At 51.4% G+C, this 12,185-nt stretch overlaps 3 protein-coding genes across 3 annotated transcripts; 1 reads left to right on the top strand and 2 right to left on the bottom strand.

Annotated features, from left to right (window-relative positions):
• Positions 1-6,478: 6,478 nt before the first annotated feature.
• On the bottom strand, positions 6,479-6,856 carry LOC311321879 (histone H2B-like; the record flags this gene model as incomplete). Its single annotated transcript, XM_084453894.1, has 1 exon — positions 6,479-6,856. The coding sequence occupies one exon, from the start codon at positions 6,854-6,856 to the stop codon at positions 6,479-6,481; it is 378 nt and encodes a 125-aa protein (XP_084310020.1).
• A 2,868-nt stretch (positions 6,857-9,724) lies between these two features.
• On the bottom strand, positions 9,725-10,111 carry LOC311321857 (histone H2A-like; the record flags this gene model as incomplete). The annotated part of the gene is made up of 1 exon (XM_084453872.1): positions 9,725-10,111. The coding sequence occupies one exon, from the start codon at positions 10,109-10,111 to the stop codon at positions 9,725-9,727; it is 387 nt and encodes a 128-aa protein (XP_084309998.1).
• A 294-nt stretch (positions 10,112-10,405) lies between these two features.
• On the top strand, positions 10,406-10,816 carry LOC311321833 (histone H3.2; the record flags this gene model as incomplete). The annotated part of the gene is made up of 1 exon (XM_084453848.1): positions 10,406-10,816. One exon carries the CDS (start codon positions 10,406-10,408, stop codon positions 10,814-10,816), a length of 411 nt encoding a protein of 136 aa, XP_084309974.1.
• Between the last annotated feature and the right edge of the window lie 1,369 nt (positions 10,817-12,185).

The raw sequence follows: 12,185 nt of genomic DNA, 5'->3' as shown, positions 1-12,185 counted from the left end.
GGTTCGAACGGCGCTTTACATAGCGCATCCAGAACCAAGAGCAAATCCCAAGGCGGCGCCGCAGCCTTACGCACAGGGCGAAGACGGCGCGTGCCGGCCAGGAAGCGTTTAACAAGGGGATGCCCGAAAACCGTAGTTTTGGCGAACCCCTCATGGCATGCGGAAATAGCACACGCGTACACCTTGATAGTGGATGCTGCCAAACCGCCACCATGATCCATCAGGTGCTGAAGGAATTCCAAAATCGCCTCGACCGAGCATGACTCGGGAGCGAAGTCCCTTTCCTCACACCAACGCGCAAAAGCAGCCCATTTGCCAGAGTAAACCAAGGCAGTGGAAGCTGCGCGCGCGCTCTGAATTGTACAGATCACGGCCGGAGAGAGTCCCCTATCAGACAATCTCCGCCGTTCAAGAGCCAGGCCACCAGCGGCCGTCCCAAGACCGGAGGTGCGCAAATTGAGCCCTCCGCCTGGGACAGAGCGTTCGGCCAATGAGGGATGTGCCACGGTTCTACAGTAGTCATGGCCATCACTTCTGCATACCATCTCGCCCAGTGGCGGTCCGGCGCTATCAGTATTACCGATGCACCCTCTGACCGCACCCTGGCCAACAATGGTAAAATCAGCCCCATCGGCGGGAAAGCATACAGCAGCGCCCCCGGCCAGGGGCCATGCGCGAACGCATCCACGCCCAGCGGAGGCTGGTCCTGCTGTTTCAGAGAGAACCAGAGGGGACACTTCGCGTTCTCTCTCGAAGCAAAGAGATCCACCCCTGCTCTGCCGAACCGGGTCCAGAGCTGAGCCACTATCTGAGGATGTAGGCTCTACTCGTCCGGGTGAGGCCCGCCCCGAGACATCAGGTCCGCCCCGACGTTCAGACGGCCGGCAATGTGCCGCTCTGTCAGCGACCGGAGATTGACATGAGCCCATCGCCACAGCGTTACCGCCAGACGGTGAAGCGCTGGCGAGCGGACTCCCCCTTGTCGGTTGATGTAAGCTTCTGTGGTCTGGTTGTCTGACCGCACCAGCACATCGCGTCCCTGTACCAGGTGTACAAAGTGGCGCAATGCCAGTAGCACCGTCTCCAACTCCAGGAGGTTGATGTGGCGCCGTTCTCCGACGGCCCACAAACCACCTACGGCCTGGGACAGACATGTACCACCCCAGCCGCTTAGAGACGCGTCTGTGAAGACAGCGATGTGAGCTGACACCCTGCCTATTGGAACACCGTGCGCTATCACGCGCCGGTCCCTCCAATAGTCGAGGTCTGCTGACAACGACCCCGGCATCCGCACGAGGCGCCGTCTGTGCCTCACAGGGTCCAGACGAAGCCGCGCGAACCATCTCTGCACGCACCTCATGTGAAGTAGGCCCAGTGACACTACCACATGGGCGGCTGCCATGAGACCCAGAAGGCGCATGATCGACAGAACCGCGATCTTTCGAGAAGGACGGCAAACGCTGAGACTCTTCTCCAGTGTTTCCCTCCTTGAATCGGATAGCCGTGCTCTCATGGCGCTCGTGTCCAGATTGATACCTAGGTAAACAATCTGACGGGCCGGCCACAGAACGCTCTTCTCCCAGTTGACTGCAAACCCCAGGTCGGTGAGATGCCTCACCACCGTGGCGGTATGCATCAGAGCCAACAAAGGCGACGGAGCCAGTACCAGCAGGTCGTCCAGGTACGCCAGGATCCTTATGCCCTGCCGGCGTAGTGGCCTCAACGCCGCCTCCACACAATTGGAGAAGGTTCTGGGGGCGAGCGCATATCCAAACGGGAGTCTGGTATATTCGTACGCCACACCCAGGTAGGCGAAACGCAAAAACTTCCGATGCCGATGAGCTATCGGTATGTGTAAGTAAGCGTCCTTGAGGTCTATGCTGGTGCAAAAATCGCCGGGAAGGAATGCCTCCAGCATTTGTCGCACCGTAAGCATATGGAACTTCAGATTCGCCACCGTTTTGTTGAAAAGGCGGAGGTCCAAAATTGGCCTCACGCCCCCGTCTTCTTTGGCACGAGGAAGTAGCGGGAATAAAATCCCTCGTCCCTCTGGTCTGACGGGACCACAGTTACCGCTCCCTTCGCCATCAGTTCTGCAATCTCTGCTGACAGAGCGGCAGCCTGGGCGGGACGCGGTATCACTTTCTCCACTACGCCCGTGAAGGGCGGTGGTGGGCAACAAAACTGAATGAGATACCCTTCCCGTAGAACACGCTGCAACCAGCTGTCCAGGAGACATCTCTCCTGCCAGACTGTGAAGCGGTTGGAAAGAGGTTGTGCCGGAGATCGCGGGAACAGATCGAGGAACCTGCCCTATTTTTAATTTGGCCCTGACCGCCACCGGACAGCTGAGAAACTCTGCTGTCCTGGCCCAAGGCGGGCCACCCTCGAAAGGGAGCTGAAAAATCCCCATTGGGAGTTCCATGTCCCTGAACAGCGCGAGGATGAATGGCATTCCTGTCAAGAAGCACTTCATTCACAAAAAGAGGAAGTGAGTCGACACCGTCCGCATTGCTAACAAGCCGCCGTTGCTCATCCCATTGAGAGAAAACGGCGGAGTGTTGCAATGCGGGAAGCCCCGCCTTCTCATTTGCATGATCTGTCAAGGTGCCGTCTTTCGCAGACCGACTAGATGGGACATGAGAGGCGGGCAGTGATTTTGCGCCAACATCACACAAAGCAGCGGCGACTGGTGCACGTTGTGAGATGAAGTGTGGATATCAGACACCATAGGCCTGCTCCTTTTAGCTAAAGGCCGAGCGTTGGTATCACACACACTGACGGAGCGACGCCTCGGCTGCTCATGAAAATAGCTAGCCGAGGCAGTAAACATGGAAGTATTCTCACTGACCGGTGAGCGTGAAAACTCTCTACCTGTCGAACACACAGGGAGAGGCTCGAACGCTCGGCCCGAATGAACGAACGCCGTCTGGGGGTCTAGCGCATCTTTTTCGCCGCTAAACCCCGCCAGCGGTCGGTCCCGAGAAAACTCCGAACAGGGCAGTACAGCCATAGCACTTGGCCTGGGCGCACACATCCCCTCTGTTAAAAACCCAAGGCGGAGCGGTGGGCGCGCTTGAAGACGTCGGTCCGGTCCCGGCACCGTGGGCGGGGTAAGCAGGGGGATGTCGCGGGGGAGGAGCCGCGTGCGCAGTCCAGGAGCCCGGGTGAGCCGGTCCATGGGCCGTAGCGGGGCGGGACCCCGTGGCAGGTTGTTTAGCCTTGTGTGTTCGCCGGCGCTTGCTCCCAGTCGCGGCAGCATCAGCCGGAGCACGCGGACGTGCCGGCACACTGCGCTCCCCCGGAGCAGCGAGGTGGCGAGCGAGGAGGAGCCGGTCCTGCTCCTGGCTGCGACACTGCTCCAGGATGTTAGACACAGCCGCCCCAAACAACCCCTCCCTACTGACCGGTGAGTTGAGGAGGACACCCTTGTTTTCCTCGCGCAGACGAGTCAGGGAGAGCCATAGGTGGCGCTGCTGCACCACCGACGTGGCCATCACTCCACCCAGACAGGAGGCCCCAGGCGGAGGAACCAGGCACCAGGACCGCTGCAATGTCGGGTTCCAGAGGACGAGAGCCGATAGCTGCTACGTCAGTCCAGCCGGTTACCCTCGTAGCTCTGCTGAACTGGCGAAGCGGACCTCTGATGGCCAACGGCCGCTCCCATTCAGCCTCGACGAATGCCTCAAGGTCAGGCATAGCCGGCAGGAGACGAGGAGCAGGCTGAGAGGGACGCCAGTAGCAGACGGAGCTCCACAGTGGGAGCCCCGTAGTCGCAGCAGCCTCCGGGACGGAGATACCGAGGTGATGCGCGGCTCTCTCCAGCAGCCGGGGCAGGTCGCGATCGAAGGAACCCTGCCCCGGGAAGGAGGCGCCACTAGCCGTAGTGGCTTCTGACGCAGATTGACCCTCGTCTGCCTCGGAGATCTCTTCCTCATCATCCGTAGGCGCGAGGGAGGTAATCGGGGCCGCCGGTTGTTGCGGGGGCGCGCCGATGTCCTCGCCGACCAGCTGGACCAGACCTTCAGTCTCCAGCGGCGGCGGAGCGAAGAAATGCGCCCGAAGCATCCTCTCCATGGGGTCCAGGAGGGCGCAGATCTCGCAGGCGGGGGACGGAGCCAGACCCGCTCTGGCGTGCTGCGGCCCCAGATAGCGGAAGCAGAGGTGGTGTCCCACGTCGCTGTAGCGGGAGCCGCAGACACAGAAACGATCCGGCGGATCAATCGGCGCCGGCAGGGGGTCATCTAGGGACGCCGCCAGCTCCGCTTGGGTCCGCTGAGTAGACATTCTTATCTTCTTTCAGTATCAATGCGAGCTGAAAAATTCGAAGGAGCAGATGTGCGGGCGTAGCCCGCTTATACAGTGGTGCACCGGACTTGTTTGGACACAGGTGCGTGTATGTTTTTTTTTTTTCTTCAGTCAATGTAGCTAGCTGGGTTTCGCTAGCCAATAGGAGCTAGCCCTGTGGGGCGGAGCTCCACAAAATAGAACATAGGTTCACACAAATCTTCACAGGGAAGAAACCGAAAATGACGTTTGGCGCTGTGACTCAGGTATATAACCTCGGAGGGTGGGGCCTCCTGTCATGCACTGCCAGTCTGACCTATCACGACAGACGCTGTATAAAAGCTTCCGTCGTAGGGTCGCGCATGCGCATCCCATAGGTGAAACATTGAAACTAATGTTAAAAAGAGAACCTGCTGGCTTGCATACTGTTCAAACTGAAGGAAAAGTTGGCGCTCTTAAAATGAGGCTGATTCAAATCTAAGTCAGGTGCGTGGGCCCAAATGCACTGATCAAGGAAAAATAGAAGAAAAAGCCCGCACACTGACAAAAAAGAGAGGAGGCACTCAGGATACAAATAAAAAGTGATTTAATGTGACAACACACAAAAAAAGGACCGCTTCGGTCGTATCAGACCATCTTCAGCCATGAATACAAACATTTTGTTTTCCTTTTCTATCCCTATTTATCATAATCCACAAATCATGGGGAATAGGTCTTGGGCCGCATGCCGTCACGTGACTTGCAATACCGAGCTTTGGCCACTAGCCTAAGTCAAATGGCTTCATGCGCCGGTGAGCAACTTTCATTGAAATGAATAGGCAGCCATTTTCAATGCCGTCTCATCATACCTCCATGGCTCCGCCCAGCAGAAAAGAGCTCTCCCTGTGTTCAATCACATCCGCATTTTCGACATAATAGACGGGCCACGTTTCGAGAATTGAACAGTCAACTCGAAGGTTTCGTGTAGAACAATTGAAAAGAAAACCGTCAAAAAATGTCTGGCCGCGGAAAAGGAGGCAAAGGACTCGGAAAGGGAGGAGCGAAACGCCATCGCAAGGTTCTTCGTGATAACATCCAGGGCATTACCAAGCCTGCAATCCGTCGTTTGGCTCGCCGTGGCGGCGTGAAGCGTATTTCTGGTCTGATCTACGAAGAAACCCGTGGTGTGCTGAAGGTCTTTCTGGAGAACGTCATCCGTGATGCCGTTACCTACACCGAGCACGCCAAGAGAAAGACCGTCACCGCCATGGATGTCGTCTACGCTCTGAAGCGCCAAGGACGTACCCTGTACGTGGGTCCATGTTGAGTGAAACTCGGGTATTAATAGTCGAGGCTCATTAAGGTTGATTTTATTAATCGTGAGCTTGCATCTGAGGAGCTCCGAAATACTCATTGCGTTGTACACTCGCATATAACTACATTAACTACAATCCAGCTGGTTAACCGGAATGAATGGCTTGTTTGCCAACACTGTTGAAATTGTTTAATTGTAGGAAAACAGAAAAAAAAATCCCAGACTTGGGTTTGTTGCCCATCCATATCAAAATGACCTTGCAATATTCAGTATGCTGTCCATAGCCTATTTAAACAGCCTATTCAGCCTATTTAGACGACCTATGTACTGAAATCTTCCGTTTTTCTAGTCGGGCTACACTGAATTTGACTTGAACACTAGATGAATAAGTATGCAATTACAAGGATGACAGTGCACAGTACATCAAATCGATTGTTTAAACTTACATGAAACTGAAAGGTAGGGTTAGATCTTCAGTTTGAGGCAATGAGCTCCACATCGTACCATTTATTGAAGCAGATCCAGCCTCGCCGTCTTCCAGAGGCGGGAGTTTGGAAAAAGGGTGCAATAGCAAAAATTAGAGATCAATCTAGCTATAGATGGGACTATATGCTACTTCGATAACTATTGATCCCTGGAAAGATGAGGTACATATACATTGTAAAAAAAAAAAGAAAATACATATACATTGTAAAAAAAAAAAGAAAATAATTCTACTATCGCAGATTGGACAACAAAATGCACATTCGGTGACCAATTGCAGCATTTGCAGTTTGCGAGATGTACGAAAAGTAGCCAACAATCTAAATCGCCATGGAATTGCATTATTTTACAGAAAATGTGGGTGGCTCTTAAAAGAGCCTTTGGGGTAGTTTGGAGCCGTGGAAAGCAGCCGCTTTACTTGGAACTGGTGTACTTGGTCACTGCCTTGGTGCCCTCGGACACGGCGTGCTTGGCCAGCTCACCGGGGAGCAGCAGGCGCACTGCGGTCTGGATCTCCCTGGAGGTGATGGTTCTACGCTTGTTGTAGTGCGCCAGGCGAGAGGACTCTCCGGCAATGCGCTCGAAGATGTCGTTCACAAAGGAATTCATGATCCCCATGGCCTTGGAGGAAATACCAGTGTCGGGGTGGACCTGCTTCAGGACTTTGTACACGTAGATGGCGTAGCTCTCCTTCCTTGACTTTCTGCGCTTCTTACCGCCTTTGGCAGCGGTCTTGGAGACGGCTTTCTTAGAGCCCTTCTTGGGCGCGGACTTCGCAGCAGGTTCAGGCATCTCGATTCTTCGTTGCTTCACAGGAACAAATGTAAGAAGCCGTTGGTATTCATCCACTATATATGGAGGGGTATGCAAATATTTAGGCAAGGCTCCCTCTAATATCTGCGTTGAGCTCGACTCCCTCGTTTCACCTGTGACCCAAATCAATTGCACATGCCGGGACCCCCCCTCCGTCTGCCGTTTTTTTTTTTTGTAGCCTATCCATACAAACTAAGTTAGTCAACCCCCCCCCCAAAAAAAAAATGTGGGAGGGACAATCTTGCTTCATGAATCTGAGATGTACAAGTACAGTAATGAAACGCAGATATTTATTATTATTAATGATAATAGTAACAATAATAATGAATATTTTGTGTGTGCGTAAGCAAGCGGTAGCTCTAATCCAACGATGCTACAGCAGCATCTGTCACCAAGCTAGCACGACACACATCAAAAGACAGCTTTCTCAAAAGGTGAACATAATTGGACAGATTGGTTCCCTGCACACGCCCACTGCTCCTGGCAGCCCTTGGAGGAAGGATAGCATAGGATGGGTCAAAGGCTGACATTTTCACCAGGCAACCTGAGTGTGTGTGTGCGTGTGTGTATGTGCGTACGTGCGTGCGTGTGCATGTAAAGTACACATTCAACACTAGCATGTTTCTGTGTGTGCATGTGTTTGAAAAGAGTGGCAGAGAGAGGGGTTTGAATATGACCAGGGCCATGGTGCTCACCACTGTTTGGGGATATAGCTACAGTAGCCTAGTAGCTCACAATGCCAGGCAGAGGCCCGGTCTCTTGAGAATGCCGAGAACAGTGCCCAGGGTGACACAGCATTTGAGGCGGTGGCGCCAAGACTCTGGAATACTCTTCCCCAGGCCCTGAGAGAGTCATCCACTGAACTCATGTTCAAAAAACTTCTTAAGAAACAGATGTTCAGGCAGGCATCTATAACACCTTGCTGCTCGCAATGTTCTGTTTTTTCTGTTCTGTGTCGTTTTAATTTTGTCTCGTGTTGTATTGCCTTTTAATGTATTACTGTAAAGCATTCTGTGCATCCGTGCTATGAAGAGCGCTATAGAAATAAAAAGCTTACTATTTTCAGAAACTATGCCAAATTCATTTACTTTTTCCTCGACCACGCATATTCACGTCAGGTAGGCTAGTTTAGTAAAGAACAGCACAGAAGGAGTTTTGATCAATTGATCACTCATCAATAAGCACTTTCCGTGTGAAGTGTAAGGTGTAGCCTAAATCTTCAGTTGGAGCCTACCTAAAGCCTAAGCTAGGCTTCTTCAAATTGTTAAGCTTTGTGTAATTCTCATGGCACATTCAATTACACGATGAAGAGATGTATATAGTCAGGTCATCAAATTAAGTAAAAAGAAAAAGAGTGTGTTGTGATTGTTGGGCTATGTTTCACCTTTCTGCCCTCTGCAACCAATGTGCTTTTAGGCGATTTCATTTGGTTTGATTTGTAGGCTACTAAGAAAGGAGGTTATTGAATGAGAACAAGCTGTGGTACAATCTAAATGACGAAACCCTAGGGAGCTGAGGTCACTGCCTCAACAACAATGCACGGTCTCCAGGCAGCAATCGAAATCAGAAGTCGGGCTAACCCTAACCCTCAACCCATGTACAATGAGTCCAACTCATCGCTCCTCAAAGGGAACTACGACATAGGTGTGCTCAGAGACTCCTCCTAAACCAACCCAGGTAAGACGAAGCCGGTGCGCCTCAGGTCACTTTACTGCATAGCCATACCAACCAAACGACGACATTGCGCCAGACGAGGGACGTAGACTGTAGTAGTAGTAGTAGTAGCCTAGTCTCAAAAGACCAGAGGGAGTCATTCTGCAGGGAATCCAAATGAGTCACCCTCTGAGAAAGGTAGCATACACACACGGACAGACACCACTTTTATAGGGACCAGGGCTCAGACCCAGTTTCAACACTGTGCTTTACGCACCCCAAAAGAGACCCTGTTTAAAAACTCCGGCACCACATCTGTGTACCCTAAATCTTTTTAGTCCCTCGCCAAACAACTTGTCTCACTGGGCAACGGTTTGTGTCCATAATCGCTTGCACTTTTAGACACTTTAGGAGTCAAATGTCAGTGGAAACCCAGTTTGCACAGCTCCATCCGAGAGATCAACGGCAATGTTTTCACACAGTCGCAACTAAACAGACGAGGCCGCCGCTACCCAAACCGCTTTATTTCGAACGGCAAATAGGTTACTCCTTGTCACATTCGCTTTAGGACTTCTGCTCCACTCCAACTTTGATTTTTAGCCCTTTATTCGCCAGGAGAAAACACAAGAGAAGCATTTTGGTAACCCGGAGCTGCAGTTGGGGAGCTGAGTCCACACGGTTCTCATGTCGCGTTTAAGGCCAACCCTTTGCACAGGCGAGCAGCACAAGGACTGATCAGAGCTGATCGCCGCCATGCTGTGACCCTTGCATTGTGGCTAAATTTCGTCCATTATTGTATAAGTCTACGAGGAGATCAAGCCATTTATACAAGGACGTCTAATTAGGTAGGACGAACAGCACGACAAACTAGGTCATTCATGCAGCACACTTCATCCACAAAGGCAACACGAAGCGTTTCAATTAAACAGGTTTTAAATTAAAACAATGACAAGTCAAGAGTAATACAACTATGCCCAATAACGAATATTTTAAAGCAATCCAAAAACATGTCTGCAATACCTTCAAACCAGACTGAATTAGCTAAATTTCAAGCATCAAGCTCATGTAGGCGAATGTGCCTCAAATCGGGAGAGAGAGAACAATGGAAATACACGTTGCACTTTTAAGAATAGAAGTGGGTGGCTCTTAAAAGAGCCTTTGGGATTATTGGGAGAATTCACGTCAGTGGCGACTTCACTTGGCTTTGACAGCCTTCTCGGTCTTCTTAGGGAGAAGCACTGCCTGGATGTTGGGCAGCACGCCGCCCTGGGCGATCGTCACACCTCCGAGAAGTTTGTTGAGCTCCTCGTCGTTGCGGACAGCCAGCTGAAGGTGACGGGGGATGATACGACTCTTCTTGTTGTCGCGGGCAGCGTTGCCGGCCAACTCCAGGATCTCAGCAGTCAGGTACTCGAGCACAGCGGCCAGGTAGACCGGTGCACCGGCTCCCACACGATGGGCATAGTTGCCCTTACGGAGAAGTCTATGAACACGACCCACGGGGAACTGGAGACCGGCGCGAGATGATCGGGTCTTGGCCTTGGCCCTTGCTTTGCCTCCTGTTTTCCCTCTTCCGCTCATGTTCAGTATCGAAGTATTTCAGAAACTGAGTGGCCTGATACCACTGCGGTCGGATTTTTATACCTTACGTAAAGTGGCGCTCTTTTGCCTTTGTCGCCTTATCCAATCCCAGGCTCCATGTTAATATCCAATGCGGAGAAAGAGGCGATAGCCAGCCAATGAAGTCGCCCAGAGAGGCCGTCCAATCAGCGCACGGCAGCGGACGTTATAAAAATGTCACATTACCTTCTGTAAAGCTACAAGACTCTACGCGGAAAGTTTTAACTTCAACTCGCGGAGAAGACATCTGAAATCATGGCCAGAACCAAGCAGACCGCCCGTAAATCCACCGGTGGCAAAGCCCCGAGGAAGCAGCTCGCCACCAAGGCGGCTCGTAAGAGCGCACCCGCCACCGGCGGTGTGAAGAAGCCTCATCGTTACAGGCCCGGCACAGTAGCCCTGAGAGAGATCCGTCGTTACCAGAAGTCTACCGAGCTGTTGATCCGCAAGTTGCCCTTCCAGCGCCTGGTGAGGGAAATCGCTCAAGACTTCAAGACCGACTTGCGCTTCCAGAGCTCTGCTGTGATGGCCCTGCAGGAGGCCAGCGAGGCATACCTAGTCGGCCTCTTCGAGGACACCAACCTGTGCGCCATTCACGCCAAGAGGGTAACCATCATGCCCAAGGACATCCAGTTGGCCCGCCGCATTCGCGGAGAACGCGCCTAAATTGTCCTGAGTTGCTTTATCATTTCAACATCCCCCAAAGGCTCTTTTAAGAGCCACCTCATTATCTCTAATAATAAAGCCAATGTGTTCCTATTGCAACCTGCAGTGTAGTGCGTCCTAATAGGAGTAGTTTGGACTGCTAGGTCTCCTACACTGTCCATTCACCACCGTCATGACATCCACGTATACAATGCAATTATTTTTGTACATTGACCTTATGCCCAGCCATGGATTTCAGCTTGTACTGCCTTTTTTGACACCCAAGAAGAGAACTTGCAACTTTGTGAAAGTCAGAGTTTAGTCCCTTCCAGCATTTGATTACAGCCTCAGAAAGTATGAACGTAGTTTCAAAATGGTTTATTCAAACACTAGTAACATGCTTTGTTTAGCGTATGAGGTGGTTTAAACAAGTGAATAGCCGTTCAATCTATTTTAACGTGATGGGGAAAACCAGAGCAAAGTGAGATTAAGTTTTTTTTTTTGTCTCGTTTCTTTTTCCTCCTGCGTTGTGGTATGATTCAGGTGGACTATTTAAGTGTTTTTGAAAAAACATACATAATACCACAAAGCGGGAAAAAACAAAGTCACAAGGAACAAAAAAAGCCCTTTAGCTCCCTCTAGTGGCTATAGTTGAATAGTTAAACCAAATTACATTCTGGTACAGATATGGATTTCCATCAACTATATCTTTTGACTGTGGCGCCTGTCTTTACCTGTCTTTTGGCAACCCCTATGTCTTCTCCTCATTTGGATAGTTGAGAACAGATTGTAGCACAGCTAAGACAGACCTCCATCCTGTCAGTCACAGTGTGAGATAGTACTGTATCCCTCCACGGTTCCCTCAGGTCAAATGGGAGCTGAAGGAGGTGGATGTTGATGGTCCCCAGTCCCCAGCCCAGTAGGTTCAGCTGCAGCACCACAACACCAGTGGCACACACATTTTTAATCCATACATACAGTTCACCTGTGTATTTACATGTAACCCATATATTGTATTGCATATTATATCGACCTAAACCTATGTCATATCGCTTGAATGTGTCTGTTGTAACAGTGCAATTTCCCCTCTGGAATTAATGAAGTACCTGCCTGCCCTGAAAATGGACTACTGTTAAATCAGTTGTCTCTGCAGTACCCCTGTACAGGGGTCCGAGTCCTGCCCTCCTGTAACAGGAACTTACCAGTCCAGCGACTTCTCGTTTGTGTGGGTTTCTAATAGATAGTTTAGGCAGGTGAGGAGAAGATTTGTCTAAAGCTTCTAACAGTCTTTCCCAGAGCCCACCCTGCCTACGCTCCAGCAGCACCCCCTATGACCTGAGAGGGTGGATACAGCACAGGAGCCAAATCAGGTTCACCACTGCTCTTCTCT

This window comes from Borostomias antarcticus (assembly GCF_949987555.1).
Source record: "Borostomias antarcticus genome assembly, chromosome: 19".
NCBI classification, from domain to species: domain Eukaryota; kingdom Metazoa; phylum Chordata; class Actinopteri; order Stomiiformes; family Stomiidae; genus Borostomias; species Borostomias antarcticus.
This window is presented reverse-complemented; position numbering and strand designations above follow the sequence as displayed.